This window comes from Arvicola amphibius, chromosome 9 (assembly GCF_903992535.2).
Source record: "Arvicola amphibius chromosome 9, mArvAmp1.2, whole genome shotgun sequence".
In the NCBI taxonomy this organism is placed as follows: Eukaryota; Metazoa; Chordata; class Mammalia; order Rodentia; family Cricetidae; genus Arvicola; species Arvicola amphibius.
Genome location: NC_052055.2, coordinates 38,165,981 through 38,193,043, shown reverse-complemented (window position 1 = coordinate 38,193,043; position 27,063 = coordinate 38,165,981). Strand labels below are relative to the sequence as shown.

Here is a 27,063-nt window from a genome sequence, read left to right as displayed (position 1 = left end):
CATGACTGTCCCTCCTCTCTTTAAAGCTCATCTTACACTAACTTTAACGTCTTGTTTTATGGGGCCTTGAGCATAATAGGCAAGTGCTCTACCACTGAGCTATACCCCGGCCTGGTCTCATGTCATCGTCTCAGGTGGATCAGTCTAACTGCCCCATGTCTCCCCCATGCCATTGTTATTCCTTCATTTGTTTTCTGTGTTTTTACCAGATGAATGTTCTAGTTGCTTCTCACATCAGCCCCCCAATCAGAACATGCCTAAAATCACTCCTCTTTGTCACTATAAAGGCTATTTTTTTTGGTTTTTCGAGAGAGGGTTTCTTTCTTTTTTTAAACATTTATTTATTTATTTATTATGTATACAATATTCTGTCTGTGTGTATGCCTGCAGGCCAGAGGAGGGCACCAGACCGCATTACAGATGGTTGTGAGCCACCATGTAGTTGCTGGGAATTGAACTCAGGACCTTTGGAAGAGCAGGCAATGCTCTTAACCTCTGAGCCATCTCTCCAGCCCCCGAGAGAGGGTTTCTTAAATTCACTATGTAGCTAAAGCTGCCTAGGTCTCCCAAATATTGAGATTACAAGTGTGCACCATCATGCCCAATTATCACAATGCATTTTTAAAAAGTCATTTCAACTTGACAAATCAAATGACTTAAAAGTTGGCTTACTGTTTCTCTCCTGTTGCTGTAAAGATGAATGTGCAAGCTGCCAGTGTGAAGGCAAACAACTCCTTGGTGTACTCTAAACATTCCCCTTGCACATCTCCCTTTTGGGGAACAGCATCCAGTTCCATAGGTCACTGGTGCTGTTATGGGAAGTCTGGGGGAGTGGACACCTCTGAGCTCCTTGACTTTCTGTCTGCTCAGTGGCTCACTTTGAAAGTCAGAAGGAAGGGCACTGAGTACCTTTTCCCATACCCGACAGTCACATGTATGCATATGTGTCTATCAAGTGATTCAAGAATATGTATGCATATTTCTGAATCAACACACAGTGTATATTTAGTTGGTTACATATCAGGCTGGAACTTTTAAGATAAATATAAACTTTAAATCTTTTTCTGACTTTCCTTTAATAACACATGGGGGAAAAACCAAACTCTTATTTCAAGATATAAATTCAAGACTGCTTTTCCATTTCTCCAGCTCCTAATAAGCACCAAGAAGCAATCTGTACCAATTCCCCACCTACTCCTTGGCATCCCCGATTCCTCCAGCAGTTATTGCGAAGGTGGCTTCATTTTCAGGCATCTCAGGGCTGCAGAATACAAGGGAACAGAAGTTTATAAAAAGCTCTCTTTCTATAAATACTGTGCACATGTCACAGTCGTCACGTTCCCATCAGTCTGAGTCTCCAAAGACACTGCAGTGCTGGTACAGCTAAATGTGGACTACAGACCTTACCTAGCAGTGTTATCAACCCTCGCAAACATTTGTTAAACAACTCTATATAAAGTTTTGAATGTCAAGAAAAATTACCCCCAAACTTGGAAACAGGCAGGCAAATCAGGATAAACTGGGTGTTCTTTCAGGGTAGTTTGAGACCTGTGGTGCAGATCCTATGTAGCTTGTCTGACTCTTTAGGGGGGGCACCTTTCTACGGCTCTGCTAATAAAGGGGGAGCTGAAAAAGGCTTTGAGATAAACTAGGAGAGTCCTGGGCACCTGCAATAGAAATCTGGTTGTCTAGTACATCCTACAGTTACCTTGTTCTGTAAGGGCTCTATGCATTCTGAGTTGTCATTAACTGCAAGCAGTGAGTGAAATTCTACCTGTTCACAGAAATATAAATTGTGAAGGTGGAATACCATTGGCTACTGAACATTAATTAATCAATGAAAAGTAATGTGACTTAAAGGTCTTTGATAGGGAGCTGGGCCGTGGTGGCGCACACCTTTCATCCCAGCACCAGGAGGCAGAGGCAGGCGGATCTCTGTGAGTTTGAGACCAGCCTGGTCTACAAGAGCTAGTTCCAGGACAGGCTCCAAAGCTACAGAGAAACCCTGTCTCAAAAAACCAAAAAAAAAAAAAGTTTATTTTTATTTTATGTTCATTGTTGTTTTGCCATGGGTGTCAGGTCCCCTGAAACTGGAGTTACAGACAGTTATGAGCTGCCATGTGGTGCTGGGAATTAAACTCAGGTCTTCTGGAAGAACAGCCAGTGTTCTTAATCACTGTGTCATCTCTCTAGCCCTTCCAGATCATTTTTTAAAGAGGGTCTTTCCTAAATCTAGAGCCCTCTATTCAGCTACATGTGCTCATCAAGCCCCCAGAGTCCTCTTGTCCTCCCAGTGCTGGGATTATAGATACACACCACCATACCCAGCTCTTAGTTGAGTACTACTGAGGCTCCTCCAAACTCAGGTCATCATGATTGTGAAGCAGGCACTCTACCCACTGAACTATCTTCCCATCCAGGAGAAGCTAACATTTAATTAAAGACTTGAAGCAGATGAGAAAGATGATTAGGCAAAGGGCTATGTGGGGAGGATTATTCCAGACAGAGGAAAAAAGTGGGCAAAGATTCTAAAGTAGCAGCATGCCTGGCAGTGCCTTCACTGGAGGATCACAAGTTTAAGACCAATCTGGGCTACATAAAAGATCTTGTTTCAAAAAAAGGGCATGGTGTGTGTGTCGGGGGGTGTGGATGGGAAAGACCAGTTGGTAGAGTTATTGGCTCATATTGCTTGAAGCCCTGGCTTGAATTCCCAGCATTTCATGAAACCTGGGCTTGATTCTAAATTATGGGAAGCCTGGGTCCTCTGCCAGGGTAAGAAGTGTTCTCAACTGCTGAGCTACCTCTTCAGCTCCTCGTTTTGATATCTTTAGCTCTGATCTACTTTTGGTATTTTGATATAAGATGTACATTTGTTTGTTTGTTTGCAACAGGGTCACACTCTCTAGCCCAGGAATTCACTATGTAGCCTAGGCTGACCTTACATTAGCAGTAATCTTCCTGTCTCAGCTTCCAAATGCTGAGATTACAATCATGAGTCACCACACCTGATCTGAGTCAAGTTTATGGAAACTTGACATGACTAACCTTGCTGACAATTTACTGTTCTGATTCCTTATTGAATTTGCAAGGCTGAAACAACCTCCTAGGTCAGTTAAGAATGGCTGGAGCTATTTACCTTAAAGATCTGTGGGGGGCCTGGATGAGGCATGCAAATGACTGAACAGGTTCATTCATTTGTTAATTCAATGAATAGTCATTGAGAGTCTACCTGGTGTCTAGTCCCAGCTCATTGTGGGGAGATTACTGAACTATAGTTAGTCCCAGTTGTGAGGGAGAAGTACAACAAACAGTCAATTATAAGTGAGAATGAACAAAGTATTAGGATGTAACTGGGTGTGGTATACAGGCCTTTAATCCCAGCACTAGGGAGGCAGAGTCAGGCAGATCTCCATGAGTTATGGTCAGCATGGTCCAGCCAGCTCCAGGCCAACTAAGGAATACATAGTGATCTTCTCTTAAAAACAAAACAACAAACAAACAAACAACAAAGCAAGCCGGGTGGTGCTGGCTCACACCTTTTAATCCCAGCTCTCTGGAGGCCGGGTCAGGCAGATCTCTGTTAGTTTGGTCTACAAAGAGAGAGAGAACAGGCTCCAAAGCTACAGAGAAACTCTGTGGGGGAGGGAGGGTCGGGAAACAACAATAACAACAAAAAAAATCAAAACAACAAAAACAAGGGGGCGGGTATTTGGGTGGGGCTAAAGAGATAATTTAGGGGTTAAGAGCACTCTTCCAGAGGACAGGAGTTGGATTCCTGGCACCCACATGGTAGCTGACAACTATCCATTTGACTCCAGCCCCAGGAGATCCAATGACCACTTCTGGCTTCTGAGGGCACTAGGTATACATGAGACACACAGACATACATGCAGACAAAATACCCATACACATAAAAATATTTTTTAATTAAAAAAGAAAAGTGTTTAGGTTCTTGGCACAGCACTCTATCCAAGAAACAGACAATAAAATTCCAGTAATGAGACAAGTTCATCTATTGTAATTCAACAAGGAACATTTGTAGTCAATTTCTAGGAATGAATGAAGTTCCAAAACTACAGCATTTATATAGAATGGCTTCTACAGGGACAGAAGAAAAGAAGGGTCTTGCAGATGTGGGAACTAATACTAACTCAATACTAACATTCTACCTGCTGTGGTCCATACTGAATCCAGATAAGCTCATCTGCTCTTTAAAAACTACTTTTCCCTCTCTAGAAGAGTTACCACAAGTCTTTGCTTTGTTGTTTGGGGTTGATTAATAATTCAGTCACAGATACTGCATTATCTGTTACATCTCAGGCCAGCAAACAGTGTGTGACTGTCACATTTCTTGTGTAGAGGGTATGACACATTATACAAGTCATAGATGGAATAGATGTAAGAGTCATGAGAGCAGAAACTTGTCTTTTCTCTCGCTGTGTTATATGCTTCTGCATGCAAGTATGCACACTTGCCTGTGCACATGCGGCAGCCAGAGGAGGATGCTGGATGTTTTCTTTTGTTACCTTCCATCTTATTTTTTGAGACAGTCTCTCACTGAACCTGAAGCTCAATGTTTCAGCTAAGCTGTCTAGCCAGTGAGCTTCTGATATTCACTTGTTGTTGCCCTCTACCTGCTGCTGCCCCATTGTCTAGTGTTGGGGTTACAGGCTCATGCCTGGCCTAAGAGTGATAGGGATTTGAACTCAGGCCCTACTGCTTTCACAGTAAATGCCTTCTTCACCCACTGAGCTATCTCCCCTCCCCAGACTTATCATTTTGGGTTTTTTCATTTGTTTTTGTTTGTTTATTGTTTGAGACAGGGTTTCTCTGTGTATGCTTGGCTGTCCTGGAGCTTGCTCTGTAGACCAGGCTGGCCTTGAACCTCATGTTGATCTACCTGGCTCTCCTTCCCAAGTGCGTGCACCACCAACAGGCTTGACTTGTCATTTTGTTTTGTTTACTGCTTTATCCCGGAAAACCTAGCATTGATGATACACAGTAGGTATCCCTGTAAATTTGTAACACTTATAATTCTTTTCGTTGTTGTTTTTGTTTTGAGATTGGGTCTCTCTGTGTAGCTGTCCTGGAGTTCATAGCAACCTGTCTGCCTCAGCCTCAGCCTCCAAAGTGTTAGGATTGGATGCATGTGCCACCATGTCCTACAATGCCTGGATAATTATTTAATAATTATTTATTTTTATTTTATTTGCATTGGTGTTTTGCCTGCATGTATGTCTGTGTGAGGGTGTCAAATCTTGGAGTTACAGACAGTTGTTAGTTGCCATATGGGTGCTGGGAATTGAACCCAGGTCCTCTGGAAGAGCAGTCAGTGCTCTTAAACACTGAACCATCTCTCTAGCCCTGCCTGGATATTTATAATTCTTAGTTAAGCAAGAAAAGTCTTAGCCGAGTGGTGGTGGTTCATGCCTTTAATCCCAGCACTCAGGAGGGAGAGGTAGGCATATCTCTGTGAGTTCGAGGCCAACCTGGTCTACAAGAGCTAGTTCCAGGACAGGCTCCAAAGCTACAGAGAAACCCTGTCTTGAAAAACCAAAAAAAAAAAAAAAAAAGTCTCAGGTCCACCATATGTCTAGAAATGAGCTGAAGCTGGACTATAGAAGTATTTCCAGGACATTAGATAAAATCTAGTATTCCTCAGGAACTTGTGAAATGGGTTTTCCATTGGCAAAATGAATCTCTCTCCCCAGCTACTCTCCTACTTATAATTCCTAGAACCAAACAGCCTTCAACTAAAGTAAATGTGATGTCATTGCTTGCTTCACTATATGCTCTGAATGTCAGAGACTGATAAATGTGGCTATAGACCAGACCCCTAGTACATAGTGCATAGGTGGTACTTCCTGATCAGTGACAAATATTTAAGAAGGAAACTCAAGCAAATAGTATCTGCCAGGGAGTAAGTATAGTCTTTCAGGGGTAGCATTTTTGTTTAAAGGCACATGCACAGGATCTGAAGAAGAATAAAGAAATATATACCTGTCATAAATCTTGGCAATCCTCAATTCTCCTCTTCCCTTTCGCAAGCTTATTCTTGTTGTTGAAGCATGAGCCAGAATGTGTCCACCAATGGGTTTTTTAGGATCTGCCTGGAAGCTGGATCAATAAAACATTTCTTCAGGTTTCATTTGGTTATACAGTGATATTTGCAAGGAAGAGGTAGCCTCCGTGAGTGGAATGGCAAGGACAGAGTGACTATGTATTCTATATGTGTGTGTAAGGATTTTAGAGGTCAACCTCATGTGTGCTTTGGAACTATCTACCTTATCTTAGAGACAGGCTCTCTCTGGAACCTGGTGGGCTTGGTGATTAGGCTAGGCTGGCTGGTCAGGGAGCCTGAGATTGGCTTGTCTTCACTTCCAGCACTGAGATTACAAACTTTTGTCACTATGTGACTCGTTTTTTATGTGGGTGTTGGGTATTAAATTCAGGTCCTCATGTTTACACAGCAAATACTTTACACCTGAGTGGTCTCCCTAGCTTCCAGATCTATATCCTACAACAAACAAAGAGGCTTATTTGCAAACTGTTGAGGGCAGCATTTAGAGCTATTAGCTCACTGCTATTTAGTTTAGGCTTCTGAGAGTCCCTGATAGTTCCTTTTTTTGTTTTTTTATCTATCTATCTATCTATCTATCTATCTATCTATCTATCTATCTATCTATCTATCTATCTATCTATCTATCGATCTATGTGTATGCCTCTGGCAATTGTGAGCTGATGTGGGTGCCAAGAATGGAACTCAGAGCTGGCCGGTGGTGGCGCACGCCTTTAATCCCAGCACTCGGGAAGCAGAGGCAGGCAGATCTCTGTGAGTTCGAGGCCAGCCTGATGTACAAGAGCTAGTTCCAGGACAGGATCCAAAGCTACAGAGAAACCCTGTCTTGAAAAAACAAAACAAAACAAGAAAACAAAAAACAAACAAAACAAAAGAATGGAACTCAGGTACCCTAGAAGAGTAGGAAGTACTTCTAATTTCTGAGCTATCTTTCCAGCTCCACAAGGACAGTTTGGGTGAAACTCTAGAAGACAAAAAAAAAAAAACAAAAAAAAAACAAAGGAAAAAAGCCATCTCAGTTGAATGAACCAGCTCTATAGTGTTTGCAGATCAATGTCACATTTTTTAAATTAATAATTTTTTATGTACATTGGATTTTGCCTGCGCATATATCTATGTGAGGATACAACATCTCCTGGAACTAGAGTTACAGATAGTTGTCAACTGCCACGTGGTGCTGGGAATTGAACCCGGGTCCTTTGGTAGAGTGTCTGGAGTGGCCAGTGCTCTTAACTACTGAGTCAGTTCTCCAGCCCCAGTGTCACATTTTTTTTAGAGGATCACCTCTGAACTTTCTAGGACATAAGGCATGTGGGTGGTAGTTACTTGTCTCACATAAACCCTATGCTGTACAGAGATGGTTCAGAAGGATTGATGGCATTCTTAACTGAGCTATGAGTACTGAACCTGCAACAATGATTTATACTTCTTTTTAGAATATATTTACCCTGCTGGGCGCTGGTAACACACACCTTTAATCCCAGCATTTGGGAGGCAGAGGCAGGCGGTTCTCTGTGAGATGGAGGCCAGCCTGGTCTACAAAAGCTAGTTCCAGGAAAGGCACCAGAGAAACTACAGAGAAACCTTGCCTCAAAAAAAACCAAAGAAGCAGAAAAAGAGGAGGAGGAGGAGGAAGAGAAGAAGAGGAGGAGGAAGAAGAAGAGGAGGAGGAAGAAGAAGAGGAGGAGGAAGAAGAGGAGGAAGAAGAAGAGGAGGAGGAAGAAGAGGAGGAAGAAGAAGAGGAGGAAGAAGAGGAGGAAGAAGAAGAAGAGGAAGAAGAAGGAGGAAGAGGAAGAAGAAGAGGAAGGAGGAGGAGGAGGAGGAAGAAGAAGAAGAGGAGGAAGAAGAAGAAGAGGAAGAAGAAGAAGAGGAAGAAGAAGAAGAGGAAGAAGAAGAAGAGGAAGGAGGAGGAAAAGAAGCAGAAGAAGGAAGAAAAGAGCGAAGGAGGAGGAGGAGGAGGAGGAGGAGAGGAGAAGAAAGGAGACGAAGAAGAAGAAGAAAGAAAGAGAGAAGAAGAAGAGAAAAGAAGAAGAAGCGAAGAAGAAGAAGAAGAAGAAGAAGAAGAAGAAGAAGAAGAAGAAGAAGAAGAAGAAGAAGAAGAAGAAGAAGAAGAAGAAGAAGAAGAGAAGAAGCGAAGCAGCAGCAGCAGCCCGGATGGTGGTGGTACACATATTTAATCCCAGCACTTAGGAGGCAGAGACAAGAGGATCTCTGAGTTTGAGGCCAGCCTGGTCTATAGACTGAATTCTAGGACAGCTAGAGCTACATAGAGAAATCTTGTCTCAAAAAACAAAAACCAAAAATGTATAATCTGTGTGTATCTTTGAGAGTGTATGCATGTGTGTGTGTGTTTGCCTGTGGATGTGCAGAGGCCAGAAGAGGGTGTCCTCTATCACGTTCTGCATATTTGAGAGTGTCTCTCCCTGAACCCAGACTTCTTTTAGTTGGTTAGGTTGGATTCCAGCAAGCCTACTGAGCCTCCTGTCTTGTCTCCACCCCATCATTGTTGTTGTTACAGACCTGCCTGGGACACCTGGCTTTTAATGTGGGTGCTGAAATCTAAACTCTAGTCCTTACAATTGTATAATATGTATGTGTAGCCACTACATCATCTCTCTAGCCCCTGATTTATTTATATTCTGCCTTAGTAATATTATATATATATATATATATATATATATATATATATATATATATATATAATTTTTTTGGGGGGGATAGGGTTTTCTGTGTATAGCTCTGGCTGTCCCAGAACTCAACTCCATAGGCCAGGCTGCTCTCAAACTCAGAGAGCCTTCTGCCTCTGCCTCCCAAGTGCTGGAATTAAAGGTGTGTGCTGCCACCACGCAGCTAATTTTTTGTAAAGATTTGTTTTAGTGTATATGTGTCTAGGTGTGTGAACTTGTACCAGTTGTTTCAGCTATTTACTATAGTAACGGAAACCTAACAAACTTAACTAGAGTTTTTCAGCTATTTACTATAGTAACGGAAACCTAACAAACTTAACTAGAGTTGTACTCATTCTCTCCTTCATTCAGATTTTTTCTTGTTCAAGCAAGTCCTCTTATGCCTTGATGCCTTTGCATAAAACTTTACTTCTCGGGCTGGAGAGATGGCTCAGAGGTTAAGAGCACTGGCTGCTCTTCCAGAGGTCCTGAGTTCAATTCCCAGCAACCACATGCTCATAACCATCTGCAATGAGATCTGGCGCCCTCCTCTGGCGTGTAGGCATACACAGAGGCAGAATGTTGTATACATAATAAATAAAAAAAAAAAACTTTACTTCTGAAATGAAAGCCCTTTCCCTTACTGAGTTTAGTCAAGTAGTTCCCACTCATCCTGTAGGTGCCTCCTACTAGGAACCTGCAGTTCTGTGGTCTCCTGCCATGCTGTGTATTTTCCTATTAGAGCATACTTGTGGTCTGGGGGTGTAGCTCAGGAATAGAGTGCTTGCCCAGCATGTGCAAAGCATCCCAACATTACAAAGAGAAAGAATCCTTCACTGTTACTTTAAATAATCCCTATTCATCTGATGTCTAAGTAAGTGTGTCATATGACAGTCTTTCATGAACACTGCAAAGAACACTGAAGATACTTTGGCTCTCCTTTGTCTAGGTCTTTCTGGACACAGGCTTGTAACCTCTCTTCAAAGAAACTATACACCAAGGACTGTTTGAAACAGTTTCTAAAAGAAATGCAAATATAAAGCTGGGCATAGTGACACACACCTTTAATCCCATAACTCTAGTGGCAGAGGCAGGTGGATCTCTGTGAGTTCAAAATCAGGCTGCTCTACATAGGGAGTTCCAGGCTAGCCAGGGTTACATAGTGAGACCCTGTCTCAAAGATAAAATAAAATTTCAAAAGAAAGGCAAATATAAGAGACAGCTTTTCAGCTCTCCTAGTTGAAGTAATTCCCCCCGACACGCCACTGGCTGTTCTGGAAACCTGTTTACAAACAGCACAGTGGAGCTTCTAGATAAATAGCCAACATTTTTTTCTTAGCAAATTACTGTTTGCTATTTCTAATGTGATCCCCTGCACAAGAGAGAAGAGGTCCCATTGCCTGTCCTTGATAGCTCCAGGTGTAAGGGTTGAGTATTAACAATGTCATCACCACAGGCAGATGAGCTATATGGAGGGATTACTACAGGCTGTTCAAAAAGGCTGTGAAAACATATAGAAACGCTATTATAGCTACAAAAAATTATCAAAATGATTCAAACTTTGAGATTATATTTAATCAAAATAGACTATGAAATAATATCAGTCTTAACTTTGAATTTTAAGGCAATTTAAATTTTGTTTGCTTTATCAACAATTCTGTGTACATTTGTGTATGGAATTTGTAGCCCTTAACATTTATTATGAAGGTCACCAACACTTTGACAATTTAATGAAAAATACAGAATCCCATCTAGCAAAATGAACACATATACACACACATGTAAATTTTTTTTTTTTTTTTTTTTTGGTTTTTCGAGACAGGCTTTCTCTGTAGCTTTGGAGCCTGTCCTGGAACTAGCTCTTGTAGACCAGGCTGGTCTCGAACTCACAGAGATCCGCCTGCCTCTGCCTCCCGAGTGCTGGGATTAAAGGCGTGCGCCACCACCGCCCGGCCACATGTAAAATTTTTATGTTAAGTTTAGGAGTGCCATTGAACCTCCCTCCTGACATACACGAATATGATTTATAATAATCAAGATTTACTAAGTCCTCAATGTATCAAAGACATTCTTTTAAGTCATCTATATTTCATTTTGCTTGGATTTAATATTTACTAATAATTTGGGTTAAAAATTGGATTCTGCTAGAGGCCTACGTATAGGGAAATTACATTCACTGGTTATATGAACTTAAAATATAGTTATATTTTCCTTATCAGGCTAGTAATCTGTCTTTTTGCTGAGTCTTATGAGCTAGCTTTATTAAGTTTCCCCTGAGAGAAGAATTTTCTGATCCAATGACACCTATGCTTAAAGGCTAAGGGTCCAGAACAGTGGTCATTTCACTAGAATAGTAAGTGTATCTCTGCAAAGCCTTTGGGGGTGGCAAGATGCTAGTTTTCCCTCTGGCAGGTACAGCCTAGTGTGTTGTGTAATTTATGAATTAAATGTGAGTTCAAAGTCTGGTTTGTCAGTTCTGTGACCTCAGGAAAACTGCTTAGCCATTCTGTTTCTGACTCTTTTTTTTTTTTTTTTTTTTTTTTTTTTGGTTTTTCGAGACAGGGTTTCTCTGTAGCTTTGGAGCCTATCCTGGAGCTAGCTCTTGTAGACCAGGCTGGTCTCGAACTCACAGAGATCCGCCTGCCTCTGCCTCCCGAGTGCTGGGATTAAAGGCGTGCGCCACCGCCGCCCGGCTGTTTCTGACTCTTCATGGGACATAATAATGGTACCAAATGATAGAACAACTGTAAGAATAAGATGAAATAATTCAGGTAAAGTGTTAGCCTACTGACTACAGCTATTATTTATCTGCTTTTCTAATCTTGACTCAAACATGTACTACCTATTTACTTTACCCAGTTTCTTTCATAATAAAATAGGGAATAAGGTGGATGCCTGACCTTTTAGGACTGTTGTAAGGACTCAAGATACTAAGAATAACTTATTGGGAGCTACTGTGTACTAGGTACCATGACTGCTCATTGATACACATAAGCTCTACCCTGACAGCAAACTGATCATATAAGATATCCTCAATAGAGGCTGAAGAGATGGCTCAGAGGTTAAGCACACTGGCTGCTCTTCCAGAGGTCCTGAGTTTAATTCCCAGCAACCACATGGTGGCTCACAACCATCTATAATGAGATCTGGTGCCCTCTACTGACCTGCAGGTATACATATAGTACATATATGTATTTATGTATCCATGTATCCATAATAAATAAATTTTTAAAAAGATATCCTCAATAAATGGTAGTTATTATTTAAATAACCAGTTCAATTTAAACCATCATCTTTCAATGAAACATAATCCAAGAAACTTTTCTTAGTGTCTGTACTTCCTGACTACTGCAGCAGTCACAGTCTTGAGGTGACGTACAAGAAGGTGACATAGCACCCCGCATTCTTCCAGAGGGCTTTAATTTACATCTATTTCTGACCAAGCTAACAGCATCAAAAAGCCTCCCACGCCCCTCCTATAGCTTTTTAGAGTTTCTTCCCTTCTCTTTTCCTTTTTTCTTGGGAGAATGAGAGAGCAGGTGGGGGTAGATACTAGGAATAAGGAGGAACTGAAAGATTTTTCCACTTTTGTTGAACAGGACATAGCATACTCTATCATTCTGATCTTCTTACTCCAATTATCAGAGGTCATAAAGAATAGTTCTGAGGCGAAACGAGATAGGATGGAAGAACACAGTGTGACTAAGAAGCACCAACTTCTTTTCTTTCTGGTTGTTTTGTTGTGGTGGTGGTAGTAATACTGGTGATGAGGAACGAACCCAGAACTTTGTGCATGCTATGTATGCTGGTTATTTTTATGTTAACTTGACACAAGCTAAAGACATCTGAGAGAATGGAGCCAGTTAAGAAAATGCCTCCGTAAGATCTTGCTGTAGGCAAGTCTATAAGGCATTTTCTTAGTAATTGATGGGAAAGGGCTCATCCCATTGTGGGTGGTGCCATCCCTGGGTTAGTGGTCTTGGGTTCTATAAGAAAGTAGGCCGGGGCCGGATGGTGGTGGCACATGCCTTTAATCCCAGCACTTGGGAAGCAGAGGCATGCAGATATCTGTGAGTTCGAGGCCAGCCTATTCTACAAGAGCTAGTTCCAGGACAGGCTCCAAAGCTACAGATGAAACCTTGTTATGAAAAAACAAGCAAGCAAACAAACAAACAAAAAAGAAAGCAAGCTGAACAAGCCATAGGGAGTAAACCACTAAGCAGCTACCCTTCATGGCCTCTGCATCAGCTCCTCTCTCTAACTTCCTTCAGTGATGGACTATGATGTGGAAGTGTAAGAGAAATAAACCCATTTTTTTCCCAACTTGCTTTGGTCATGGTGTTTCTTCACAGCAACAGAAACCCTAACTAAGACACTAGGCCAATACTCTTCCACTAAACCACGTATCTCTGCCCAAGGAGCATCAGCTTCAAAGTCAGAGATGTATGGGGCTCAAATCCTGACTTCCTTAGTTTTAGTTGTATGACTGGGCAAACAGTAAATATTCTGAGCTGCCTATTTTTAAAAATTAGGAATATACATAATACCATCTTAAATTCTGTCAGGGTGTAGATCCAGGCTATAGGGCAAACCAGACAATGGGACTCTTGGTGCTTTTGATTTGAAGGGTCAAGGTGAAAATCTGCGAAGGGGTCCATTGAGAAAATAAAGGCTGAATAAAACAGAATGAGGAAGAGGCTTTAAAATAAAGAAAACATAGGAAGAAAAGAGTACATCCAAGATAGAATTTGAAAAGAAGACTAGGTTTGCCGGGCGGTGGTGGCGCACGCCTTTAATCCCAGCACTCGGGAGGCAGAGGCAGGAGGATCTCTGAGTTCGAGGCTAGCCTGGTCGACAAGAGCTAGTTCCAGGACAGGCTCTAGAAACTACAGGGAAACCCTGTCTTGAAACCCCCCCAAAAAAGAAGACTAGGTTTATTAAAAAGAATATTGGAGCATGTTTTTAATCTCAACACTCAAACACAGAGATCTGTCTGCCTCTGCCTCCTCAGGCCAGCCTGGTCTACATAGTGAGATCTAGTCCAGCCAGGATTACAGAGAGAGAGAGACCCTGTCTCAACACATGTCCCCAAGTCCTGACCAAAAGAAAAAAAAGAATATGTTTAAGAAGTTTTGTTAGCCAGGCATAGAGGCACATGCCTTTAGTTCCAGCATTCAGGAAGCAGGGGCAGGCAGAACTCTCTGAGTTTGAGGCCAGACTGGTCTATATAGCAAGTTCAGGACAGCCAGGGCTTTCTCAAAAAGAAGAAGAAAAGAAAAGAAAGTAGAAAGGAGGAGAAGGAGGAAGTGGTAGTAGTTGCTATTATTAAGTAATCTATCCATCCTTTCTGTCTGCTCCTAAAATATACACACAAAAAAATTAAAAGCCTACACCCTACCATCTTTTGAAATTGGAGTTCTTGTTTGGTGGGGAAGGATGGGGAGAGGTGCAACTACATATTGAGACTGGCTTCATAGAAAACTACAAGAAGGTGAAGAGAGTTGAGTTACATGAGAATTACTTAAGTTTACACAGAATGGATGGGGTAATAATCTAAACACTTTGCCTAAGATCTCTATGCTAGTGACTCTAAACATATTACTTCTTCATTTAAGCTGACAATGTAAGCCATAGGTTGACATGTTTAATGAATAAGTTGTACATTCACAAGACTGCAGATGTTCTGGATGGCTTTTTGTTAAAGAAACAAACATACCGGTGGTGGGCTAGTTGTCTTGGGATCTATAAGAAAGCAAGCTGGCCAGGTGGAGGTGGCACACACCTTTAATCCCAGAATTTGGGAGGTGGAGACAGGCAGATCTCAGTGAGTTTATAGGCTAGCCTGGCCTACAAAGTGAGTTCTAGGATAGTCAGGACTGTTACAGAGAGAAACCCTGTCTTGGAGAGAAAGAAAGAAAGAAAGAAAGAAAAAAAGAAAGAGAAGAAGAAAGAAAGAAAGAGAAAGAGAGGAAAGAAGAAAGGGAGGAAAGAAAGAAGAGAGGAAAGGAGGGAGGAAGGAAGGAAGGAAGGAAGGAAGGAAGGAAAGAAGGAAGGAAAGAAGGAAGGAAGGAAGGAAGGGAGAGGGAAACATAGACACACAACAGTACGTGGTGACATCATGGTCTCTCTTGGAGCTTATTTGTCCTGGTGTGCAGCTTTTTTTTGGTTTTTCAAGACAGGTTTTCTAGCTGTCCTGGAACTAGCTCTTGTAGACCAGGTTGGCCTTGAACTCACAGGGATTCACCTGTCTCTGCCTCCTGAGTGCTGGGGTTAAAGGCGTGTACCACCATGGCCCAGCCAGTGTGCAGCTTCTTATGCTCACCTTCTGGCTTGTATCTCTAGGATCCATCAATTGGATCGTTGCAGTCCTAACGTCTGGAGCTGTAGCCTCATCTAGGAGCTGCTGCTCTGCTGTATCATACAGCCGCTCCTCGCCTCTATAATTTTGTTCTTTTTAAATACGATGTGCCATCAAGTATAATGCATGGGATACAAGCCTCAATTATTGTCAGTGTACTTAGGGATTCATACCAATTATAGTGATATTTCTGACAGGCTCCAGGCGAGCTGCAGCTTGGAGTTCCTCAACACCAAGAAACAAGATATTTTATTTATGGGAGGGTTTCTAATAGCATTTGAAATCCTTTAGTTTAAAACTGTCCCCTTTTTCATTTAGATGTGATAATTCTGTGCTTTATACAAAGACATGTATTTAATCTGTACTGTTATAATTTAATATACTTCAGAACATACTAATTATAGTGAGCCTTGTTTCCTTACAGCTTGGCTAGGTGGAAGAGATGTTTCACAGAAGACTTACCCTGCAAAAATACTAGGCTTTGTTATCATCACTGGCTCTCTGCTTAGCTCTCTTCATATAAATCTCTCTATTCTGCCTCCCCCTCCAGTTATTTCCTTTCTACCACCTCTCAAATCTTCTTTCACTGTCTTACAGGAGTAAGTTCAAGATGGCTTTACTCTTTTTTGAAACTTTTTACAAATACAAGAAAAAAGAACCTCTATCTGGCCTAATTTCCACTGATTTCTTTTACCTTGTAACTCTAGAGTGACAGTTTTGGCCTCCTCAATGTTTCCTCCCCACACCTGAAGAGAGAACAGTGCTCTTTAACTTGTACTGTTTTATCTGAATGCAACCCACTTCCTCCCTCTGAGCCAATGAGTCATTTTCTCTTTTTAAAGCAAGCCTTAAAAAATCTTCCATTTCTCTTTAGTTTAAAATTAATCTCTTTGTGAAGTACTTTATGTCCTGTGTACAAAAGACACTTCATAGAGAAAAGATTGCTTTAAACACTAGAGGACTACACTACAGATGATGTGATGTGGGACATGCCGAGACTTTAAAATGTTTAGTTAAATAGCAAAATCGATATCATTTATCTTTCTTCTTTATGGAAACAAAGGCTTTTTGTCTCTTTCATTTGCTAATGAATTCTCAGAATCTGGTTACCTAGTAGATTTTCAATAAATATTTGAACTAATGAATGGTTGGTTTTCTTCTCAATCTTTTATTTTTTGGAAGGGAGAGAGACTGGACGCACATGATAAGTGTACATCCTACCACTAAAGCTATACTTTGTTCCCACAGCATTTTAGCTTTCTTTTTACTATTCACATAGCTGATATTTTCCACATTAGTTTTTTCCAATAACTAAGTAGAAAATACTCATAAAAGGTATTGGAAAGCGAGAGATAAATCAAAATGCAAAAGATGTAGCAGTTTGCTAAGGTGAGCTTTTAAATGCCTGAAGAGGGCTGGAGAAAACACAGTGGTGAAGAGCACTGGCTGCTCTTGCAGAGGACCCATATTTAGTTCCCACTGCCCACATCATGGCTCACAACCATCTGTAACTCCAGTTCCAGGTAATCTGGTGCCTTTTTTTTTTGGCCCTATCAGGTACCAAGCATACATGTGTTGCATATACATACATATAGGCACTCAAACATATAAAGCAAATAAAAATGAATTAATAAATAAAAATTTAAATGCCCGAAGAGAGGCACATTAATTTCAGGACAACTTAGGGAATTTGCACTAATGTATCAAGTATCTGTTAGTATCTATGCCTATGTTTCATTTTATAAGCACCTAATAGAACCAGTGCCTTGGTTTAAAGCAAAATCACCTTGTTTTGCATCATTGAAGCAATGATTAATTTAGACAAGATTTATTGACAGGTGCTAAAAGAAATGGTGAAATTTTATTGCAAAACACGGTATTACATAATCTGAATATCACCCACAAATTACTAAATTTCCAAGAGATGTTTTTGTGCCTTTTCTAATGAAGAACTTTCACAAACACCATCTATTTTTGTGGTCTATTGGCAGAGGTTTTGTTTGCTTTGTTTTTTCAGACAGGGTCTCACTATGTAGATAGAGCCAGCTGACCTTGAATTTATAGATCTACTTGGTTCCTTTTCCTGAGTGCTAGGATTAAAGGTGTGCATCACCACACCTGGCTCAAGAATACTATCTTAATGTCATGGTCAAACTTAACGTCTTGGGTTTTGGTTATTGTTTTGTTTTTTGAGAAAAGATTTCACTACGTAGTTTTGCCTGGCCTAGAACTTGCTTTGTAGACCAAGCTGGCCTCAAACTCACAGAGATCTGCCTACTTCTGCCTCTTAAATGCTGGGATTAAAGGTGCGCACACCCTCTTGCTGGGTGATGGTGGTGCACACCTTTAATCCCAGCACTGGGGAGGCAGACAGATCTGTGTGTGTTTGAGGTCAGCCTGGTCTACAGAGTTGGTGCCAGACAGGCTCCTAAGTTACACAGAGAAACCTTATCTTGAAAAACAGCGGGGCGGTGGTGGCGCACACCTTTAATCCCAGCACTTGGGAGGCAGAGGCAGGCAGATCTTTGTAAGTTCAAGGCCAGCCTGATCTACAAAACGAGTTCCAGGACAGACTTCAAAGCTACAGAGAAGCCCTGTCTCAAAAAACAAAACAAAACAAAAAGAAAAGAAAAACAAACAAACAAAAAGGTGTCCACCAAAAAGGTGTCCACCAACACACCTGGCCAAATTTAGCATCTTAGTAAAGAGGCAAACTGCCATGTTGTGCCTGGTAACATAATATACCGAGAAGGTTCAAATACCATTTAATAATGTCAAAAGCATTTTACATTTAAAATAATGAGAAAAAACAGGAAGAAGGGGAGTGGGGGAAAATGTATAGCTCAATTAAAAACAAAGTATAAAAAATATGAAAAAAATGAGAAAAAACTAATCAGAGACAGCTATATGATGGTTCAGCAGATAAAGGCATCCGCTATAAAGGCTGACAGAGTTTAATACCCAGAATGCACATGGGGAAAAAGGAAGTTGACTTCTGCAAATTGTGTGTGTGTGTGTGTGTGTGTGTACATAAACAAAATACTTAAAATTTTTTTAATCAACTTCAAATTGAGGGATACTGAAAATAGTTGTCCTGCTGTTCAAAAATATTATTGTCTTAAGGGGCTGGAGAGATGGCCCAGCAGCTAAAAACACATACTGCTCTTAAAGAGAACCTGAGTTCTATTCCTGGTACCCACGTTGAGAGGCTGATAAACTGCCTGTAACTTTAGCTCCAGGGGAATCTGACACCCTCTTCTGAACTCTATAAACAGTGCACTCACTTGTGTACATACCCACACACAGACATACACATATGATTAAAAATAAATTGCTGGACTATGGTGGCACACACCTTTAATCCCAGCACCTGGGAAGCAGAGGCAGGAGGATCTCTGAGTTGAAGGCCAGCTTGGTCTACAAAGCAAGTTCCAGGACAGCCAGGGTTGTTATGTAGAGAAACCCTGCCTTGAAAAACCAAAGCCAAACAAACAAACCAAACCTAAAACATAAAAATAAAACAAATTTTTAAAAAATTTAAGCCAAATCTCAGTACCATAAAAAAAATCTAACAAGATCGAGGAGCTATTTTGATTAAAGGAGACTAGAGAGACTCAGTAAGTACGCGAAATGCATGCCCTTAGCTGAGGACCATGAATCTAAAACAACCTCTTTATAGCAATTATAAAGAACACTGTCAGAACAACTAGAGAAACTTGGATATCAGATAGCATCACTGTTGATGTTAAATGGCATCTGTTAATTGTTCTGTGCTTATAAAGGAGAATGTTCTTGCTTTTAGAAGACATATGCTGAAATATTAAGTGGTAAACTGTCAGTGTCTACAAATAATACTCAACAATCAGAAAAAAAAAGCCAGACAATTCTCAAAATTCTCAAATGGTTCACACACAACAAATAGAACATACGTTGCCAGATGATGGTGGTGAGCGCCTTTAATTCCAGCACTCAAAAGGCAGAGGCAGGTGAATCTCTGTGAGTTCAACACCAGCCTGGTCTACAGAGTGAGTTCCAGAATAGGCTCCAAAGTTACACAGAAAAATACTGTTTCAAAAAACCAAAATAGTTTATATATGTCAATGCATGTATTTGTGGACATACATAACCAGACAAAAAGATTTCACAGATGCGCATGCCAGCATGAATGTTTACAAGAGAAGAGAGAGAGAGAGGAAGAGGGAAGGAGAGAGGGAGGGAGAGAAAGAAGGTGAGAGGAGGAGAGAGAGTGTGTGTATTGCAATGAAACAATACCCATTAGGGAATCTAAGAAAATGGTATGTGCACTCATTGTGCTAATCTGTAAATTTTCTCTGGTTAAAGTTTTATGAATAAAACACAGGAAAGCTTTTGAAAGTCATTGTGAACTTAGGGTTATTCAGCTGCTTGTTCAGTCAAACATTCTAGATAGTGATAACAAACCTTCTTTTGAATTTTAAGCTTTCACAATCTTATTTTAGCTCTCTTTGCTTTGCTATTCCTTGCCATCTTTCAGAGAGCCATTGTAGTCTTATATGTGGGAAAATACTTCAGTAAATTCTGAATATGCTTTGTGTGACTTACATTGTTTCTATGAGTAACAGACCTTTCTTGTGTGTGTGTTTTTAAAATGTTTCTTGTATATCTAATCAAAAGCCTAATTTTTCTTTTTAGTATAGCATACTTTTTTGGAATGTAAGCTTTATCTGACTAAGATAATTTTCTTTTTTAAGATTTATTTTATGTGTACAAGTGTTTTGCTTGAATGTATGCATGTATGGGCACCATGTGCATACCTGGTGCTTGCAGAGGTCACAAGGTGTTGGACCATGTGGGACTGGCATTATGAATAACTGTAAGCTACCATGTCATGATGGAGGATTCTCATTGGCTAATAAACAAACTGCTTTGGCTTTTTGATAGGGCAAGATTTAGATAGGTGGAGTAGACAGAACAGGAAAAAGGAAGTGAGGTAGATGGCTCAGACAATTGCCCCACCTCTCCTCTCTGGGGCAGACCGCTGTGCCTCTCCTCAGGGAGAAAGATGCGATGAAGCCAGCCATCAGGTCAGACATGCTGAATCTTTCCCGGTAAGACACCATTCGTGGTGTTATACAGATTATTAGATATGGGTTAAAGCAAGAGATGTGAGAATTAGACAATAATAGGCTAGAAATAATAGGCCAGGCAGTGTTTAAAAGAATACAGTTTGTGTGTTGTTATTTCGGGTAAAGCTAGTCGGGTGCCACGGGAGCAGGGCAGGAATGCAGCCCGCCGCTCCCATCGCTACAGTGTCAGTGCTGGGACTCAAACCTAGGTCTTCTGCAAAAGCAATACGTGTTCTAAACTGATAAACCATCTTTCAAGTCCCTAAGTCCTTCGCTGCCCCCTTTGTCTTAGATCAAAGCAGGGCCCCTAATATTGATGAAAATTGTTAAAACACTGCTTTATTCTATAGAGAATACAGGAAAAAACAGGTTCTGAATAATAAACATTACTTGCTATAGAAAGTAACAGTGCACTGTGTAATGAAGTGATCTGAGATACACTATGCCCTTATCAAGGCTGATTATTATTGTTGTTTTGAGACGAGGGTCCACAACATAACCCAATCTGATTTTGAGTTCACCATCCTCCTGCCTTCATCGCCCAAGTGCCAGGATTACATGCATGAGATATCACACCTAGATAAGGTTGGTTATTTCTAAGTGATTTTATTCTATACTCTAACCTTTTGATAGTAATCTCTGCAAAATACAATACAGGGGCTTACGTCATTGTTGCTCCTGGATCTGCAGTCATTTGATTGGTCACAAAAACAGCAACATTATATTCTGCATAAAAATAAAATTAAGACACTAAGAAAAGGGCAGTAAAAAATACAAAGTTCATTGTTTAGATTTCAGTTTAGGCTGGGTGGTGGTGGTGCACACCTTTAATCCCAACACTCAGGAGGCAGAGGCAATCAGATCTCTGTAAATTCGAGGCCAGGTTGATCTACAGATCGAGTTCCATGATAGGAAGGTCTACACAGAGAAACACTGTCTTGAAAAACAAGACGAATAGTAGATTTTGGTTTAGGAATCTTGCACCATTGAGTTATTTTTTAAACAAGCTCTTGTTTCTAGCTGTCCTGGAACTCACTTTGCAGACCAGGCTGGCCTTGAACTCAGAGATCCACCTACCTCTGCCTCAGCCGTGCTGGTATTAAAAGTGAGCCACCACTGCCCAATTTAAAATCAACCTCAAATGGAATTTTTTTTCAAGACAAGGTTTCTCTATGTAGAGCTGACTGGCCTGGAACTCACTATGTAGATTAGGCTGGCCTCGAACTCAGAGATCTGCCTGCTTCTGTCTCCCAGAGTGCTAGGATTGAAGGCATGTGTCACCATGCCTAGCCTCCTATTTTTCATTAATAATAAAAAATACTGCTAAGTGGTGGTGGCTCACGCCTTTAATCCCAGCACTCGGTAGGCAGAAGTAGGTAAATCGGTGTGAATTTGAGGCCAGCCTAGTCTACAGAGTTCGTTCCAGGACAGGCTCCAAAGCTAACAGAGAAAACCTGTCTCAAAACAACAAACAAAACAAACAACAACAACAAAAAACAAGGCCAGTCAGTGGTGACACACACCTTTAATCCCAGCACTTGGGAGGCAGAGGCAGGCGGATCTCTGTGAGTTTGAGGCTAGCCTGGTCTACAAGAGCTAGTTCCAGGACAGGCTCCAAAACTACAGAGAAACCAACCAACCAACCAACCAAACAAACAACAAACCAAACAACAACAACAAAAAAAAAACCTTAAGGGTTGGAGACAGAAGACCTGAGTTCAATTACCAGTACCCACATGGCAGCTCACAACTGTCTGTAACTTCAAGATCTGACACCCTCACACAGACATATATGCAGAGAAAACACCAATGCACATTAAATAAAAATAAATAAATGAAAGAAGAAAAATACTTAAATTCATCATTATTATTTATATCAGAATTAGTTTTAGTTTAAATAATAATTTAGATTATCAAAGTAATTAAAAATGTTACGCTTCTGACATCCTTCTGAGGTTCTCTGCAAAACACACTATCACAAACATAGTCAATAGATGTTATGTGACACTACCATTTTATTTTAAAAATCTACCTTCTGAAATTTTTTGGAGTCGTGATAACATCTGGGCCAATTTTTGCTGCCGTTCAGCCAATTCCCCACGGCCACTGAAATCCACTCGAAAAAGTGCCATTATTGAGTCAACGATCTGCACAGGAGTAACATAAAACCAAACATGCATTTTTAAAACAGAAGGAAGATGCTTGTTTATACAGAATAGAAAAATATGGTAAATAGCTCTGCCAGTGACCATTATTTAAAAGCTTATACCAATAGTTTGAAAATGCCAGCTTCCTCGTGAAACTTGGCTGCTACATAATCAAGTAGCTCCATCTGATGTTCACCTGATGGGAAACACAGAAAATGTTACAAAAGCCAGAAGCAGAGGCTAAATTAAGCTCATGTTTGTGTTTTTGGGAAACAGGCAGATAAGAGTTCTTCTTTCCTCCCAACTATACTTTACTAAGTAAGGACTGCATATTCTGCTTGAGCATTGTGGCAAACATTAGCAAAAAAAAAGTTGCTCTGGGTGGCTTTAGTTCAGTGGTAAATCACATGTCAATCCCAGCTTACAAGGGAAAATAGCTGACTGTTACTCTACATTTCAGAGACAACAAATAAAGAATTTGAAGGTAGTTGAGTACCTTGAGGACTTAACAGATGATACTATTTATGGACTAATTTGCAGAAATTAAATGAAAACAGGTGAAAATGTTGTATCATCAGATGGTAAATTAATCTAAGCTTACAATGTAGAGGGTTCTTACTAGTATAGGCACGGGCATAGAGTACATTGTCCAGTACTGCATCGTGGTCTACGTTAAAGCGATCGGCAATGTCACGAAGGCGATCTGGACGGCTGAAGTGTGGCAAGATTAAGGATCCAATAAACCAGTTCCGAAGAAAAGGTAGCACTGTGACCAAGTGAAACAACTGAGACGTAACAGTGTGTCCGCAGAGGCATTCTGGATGCTAGTGATCACTTCAGGACTCCCAGAGCCTCTTTCTATAAGTGTTTCAAAATATTTTAGGTGATGGTAGGAGGTCACACATAATGGTAAAGCAGAAATTGAATATTAAGTTTTAAAATAAGTTTAGAAGCTATTTGTGATGTCCTTATTTTTATAAGGACACTGACAAAGTTTTGGCAAATAATTAGGATCATGTAGCAGAATAGTTAAAAGGAAAATTAGAAACTAAGGTTCGTAAGTCTCTTTTGTTCAGAGTTCTATAAAAATAGACTTATTCTAGAATAGTAATGTCACTGAGTTATAATTCAAGTCACTTCAAATTCTTCATTGGCTCAGAATGAAATAGTTTAACATTACACTAATAATGTATGGCAAAATAATTAAAAATTTGGTGATATGAAATAAAGGGTCAAAAAGTAACTTCAAGAGTCTAAAAGGGATATGATTTGATTAAGCAGGTTTTTGTTTTTGACTTTTATACACCTTCTTAAAAAGTTAGTAGTTTTCTGAAACTAGTATATTCCTGTATACCCACAAATGGAAGATGCTAATAATCACTAACAGGTAAACTACAGAGAAGATTTAATCAACACTTTATTCTCTGGCCTTTAGTGACTCTAACAGTGTTCCAAGTGGAATGAAGAAACAAAAAATGTATGTCTGTAGTTGAATTTCACTTTTATGTGCACTGTTTATAAAACATCAACTACTGCCATGTGGTGGTGTTACATGCCTTTTTAATCCCAGCATTTAGGAGGCAGAGGCAGACAGACCTCTGTGTGTTTGAGGTCAGCCTGGTCTATAGAGTGAATTCCAGGACAGCCAAGGCTATACAGAGAGACTTGGTATTGAAAAATAAAAAATAAAATAAAATAAAGGTGGGTGGTGGTGATCCACACCTTTAATTACTGTACTCGGGAGGAAGAAGCAGGTGGATCTCTGAGTTCAAGGCTAGCCTGATCTACAAAGTGAGTTCCAGGGCAGCCAGAGCAACACAGAGAAACTCTGTCTTGAAAAACAAAAAAACAAACAAAATTAAACAAAACAAAATCCCAAACAAACAAACAAGTTTACACTGAGGGAAAATACAAATGAATCTATAAGTATTTACTAACTGATTATCACATGGAATTAATGACCATATTAACCCATTATCAGTGCAGAGCATTATAGAAAACAAAAGTAATAAGAATCTATGTCCTAGGTAAGTTTAAAACTTACAAAGACAAAATATAAATGTAAGAAGAAAAATATCGAGAAACAGTAGTATAGGTTGAGAGACCCCAAGAGAAAAACATGAGAGATTTCCCTCCTGACTTTCCCCTTGCTCTCAACTATTTTCTTCCTGTTTTGATGAAGTCCAGATTGTTAATCTGCAAGAGTCACTCCTCCCTTTTGAGGACCACTAGTCATTTGTTTCTGAGATTAGTGGAACTCCAGCTGAGCTCCTCTTGCTGCAGCTCTAAGCATCCAATCCTCCTTTCCCAAGTCAGGAGGTTCCTTCAGAGACTTCCCATGCCCAGATTTCTCAGCATTACGAAAACAGTTCTCGGCTTATTTTTCTCCCATAGGAGTATTTTTGATAATAAATTCTACAATAGTTCAGGAAGGACAAGATTTTCTGAATTGGGTAATCACAGAAAATCAGAAGGAGCAGGCCTTGATATGAGAGGCTTAACAATTTGTATGATTCAATAAGACTATGTGACATGGGGATAGAGGGAGCAAATCCCCTGTAGAATGCAACATGTGAATTTCTCTATGACCAGCCAAGCTAACAGTCAAAAGAGAGCAAAGCAAAAGGCATTTCAGACATGTCAGATCTCTTTTTACCATTTTGATCACTTTTCTGAAATCAGTGCTTAAGAAGGTGCTTCAGGAAACCAAAAGAAAGATGCTCTGGGGATGTAAGAGGCCTTGATGACAACACAAAAACCTTCATTACCTAAAGAATGTTAATGTATGTTTTCCAATTTTTAACATGTTTAGCAGGATGGGATTAGACTGGAACATTCTCATCCCTTTGCCTCTAATTCTGCTGAGAAGTAAGCCTGGTGAAGCAGGCCGGACTTCATTTAATGAACCTGTATGGCTCTTACATCTTCTGAACCTGCTACCTCCTCAAACCACTGTGTAAATCCAATTACACATTGTCTCCCTCGCTTGCTGTTTCCTTGAGACTTCCATCACCCCAGATGCCACTGCAAATGTTCCCTGGAACTAATTCCCAACTCTAGTGATCTATCTCATCTGTTCTCTTCTCTTCTTCACACTTCAAATTTGCTTGCCTTCCACAGCCAGACTTCCTCCTACTTTCTATGACTGTATATTCTTCATTTAGTCCTCTTCATAAATACAAGCACATGTCAAAGTTACAAGTTCTCTCCACCCTCTCTTTAGTTAATTCATCCACATCTCTGACTCCATCCTTTCCTCAGAATTTTCCACAGTTATCTGTACATCTTCTTGTCCCTCATGTTCAACTCTGCCAAGAACCATCAGTCATCTTCAGTACCATTCTGCTCCGTGCCAGGATGAGACTCAGGGTGGCCTCTCAGGCCAATCTCCTTTGTCTGCAGTTTCCCTTAGTAATGTTTCCCATCCTGTCCTTTTTGTTTTTTCCCCTTTCATTTATTTGCTTATTTTTAGGGGCAGGGTTTCTCTATGTAACAGTCCTGACTGTCATAGAATTTACTATGTACCAAGCTGGCCTTAAATTCACAGAGATCAACCTGCTTTTGCCTCCTGAGTGCTGGGGTTAAAGACATCCACCACCATACCCAGCTTCTTTTTGTGCATATTGCTTCCAACCTAGACAACATTCCCATTTTCTGATATTTCTGAAATAAAAATATCTAACTGACATTCACCATCTGATTTCAAAGTTCTTCATGTCTTTGACCCAAATCACCTTTCTGGAATTCTTTTATATCAATTAAACTGCCATACCCTCTGTGGCACAATCACAAGCTTTGGCCCTTTCTTCCCTTCAATATATTTAAGCTCCTCAAGTCTTTCCCTCTACTTGAGGCAGAATCTTTGGATATGAAGCTTTAAAAATGATTAAGATACAATTTCACCTCGTGTATTTGTTCTGTCATTTTGCATCAAACCACGCAGAGAAATAAATCAAGCAGTGATGTGAGCATTTGGTCAGCACTGCTGTCCTCTTGACTTTTGTCATTACTGTTGATTACTAGGATCACTATGAAAACGATATGTCAAGACACATTCTCTTTTGTAATAATATTGCTCTATCACACTGCCTCAGGATTTGTTTAAATAAAAGGGTTACAAGGTATTTTCTGTATCAATGAAGATAATCTTTCCTCCAGAGTAGCCGCCTGCTCCTGGAAGTTGCGCTGTCACTAGGGAACAATTAAAAATTGATATTAACATGAATGAATAAACTTTGTGAAAACAAACACATAAGTTAACCTTAAGTTTATACTGGTTGCAATTTTAGTAAACTTAGCAAAGAACAATGACCTTTTGGCTTCTATAAAGATTGCTGTAGTTCCATCACAGTAACCAATGGTAAATAAGTACTCTGCAAGGATAATAATAATTTAACTGAGAATTTTAATCTCTCTCACAATATTTGTCAAAACCAATTTTCTTAAATAAATAGAATTAGAATTTAAGTGTTAGTAATTTTATTTTCTTAATAATCACAAATACAATTTTTGCTAAATAATTTTAGTTATCTTTCAATTACTGTCCATATTTAAATGCATTTACTTTGCATGTATACATATGTATATTGTGGCATGTGAACTGTACCTGTGTATGGGCACATGTATGTCCACCGTTTGTGAGACAGCATCTCTTACTGAATATGGAACTTATTGATCGTGCTAGACTTGCTAGGCAGCAAGGCCCAGG

At 40.2% G+C, this 27,063-nt stretch overlaps 1 protein-coding gene across 2 annotated transcripts in view; it reads right to left on the bottom strand.

Annotated features, from left to right (window-relative positions):
* Positions 1-1,138: 1,138 nt before the first annotated feature.
* Positions 1,139-27,063, bottom strand: part of Dmc1 (DNA meiotic recombinase 1) — a 39,056-nt gene continuing 13,131 nt past the window's right edge. The window contains exons 7-13 of one of the 2 annotated variants that reach the window (XM_038343430.1): positions 26,474-26,546; positions 22,975-23,066; positions 22,478-22,551; positions 22,241-22,355; positions 20,874-20,934; positions 6,001-6,117; positions 1,139-1,261 (exon numbers count right to left, since the gene is read on the bottom strand). In XM_038343430.1, coding sequence (XP_038199358.1) covers positions 1,192-1,261; positions 6,001-6,117; positions 20,874-20,934; positions 22,241-22,355; positions 22,478-22,551; positions 22,975-23,066; positions 26,474-26,546 — 602 coding nt within the window. In that variant the 3' untranslated portion in view covers positions 1,139-1,191. The remainder of the gene's footprint in view (positions 1,262-6,000; positions 6,118-20,873; positions 20,935-22,240; positions 22,356-22,477; positions 22,552-22,974; positions 23,067-26,473; positions 26,547-27,063) is intronic. The other variant, XM_038343432.1, reaches the window with a different exon arrangement.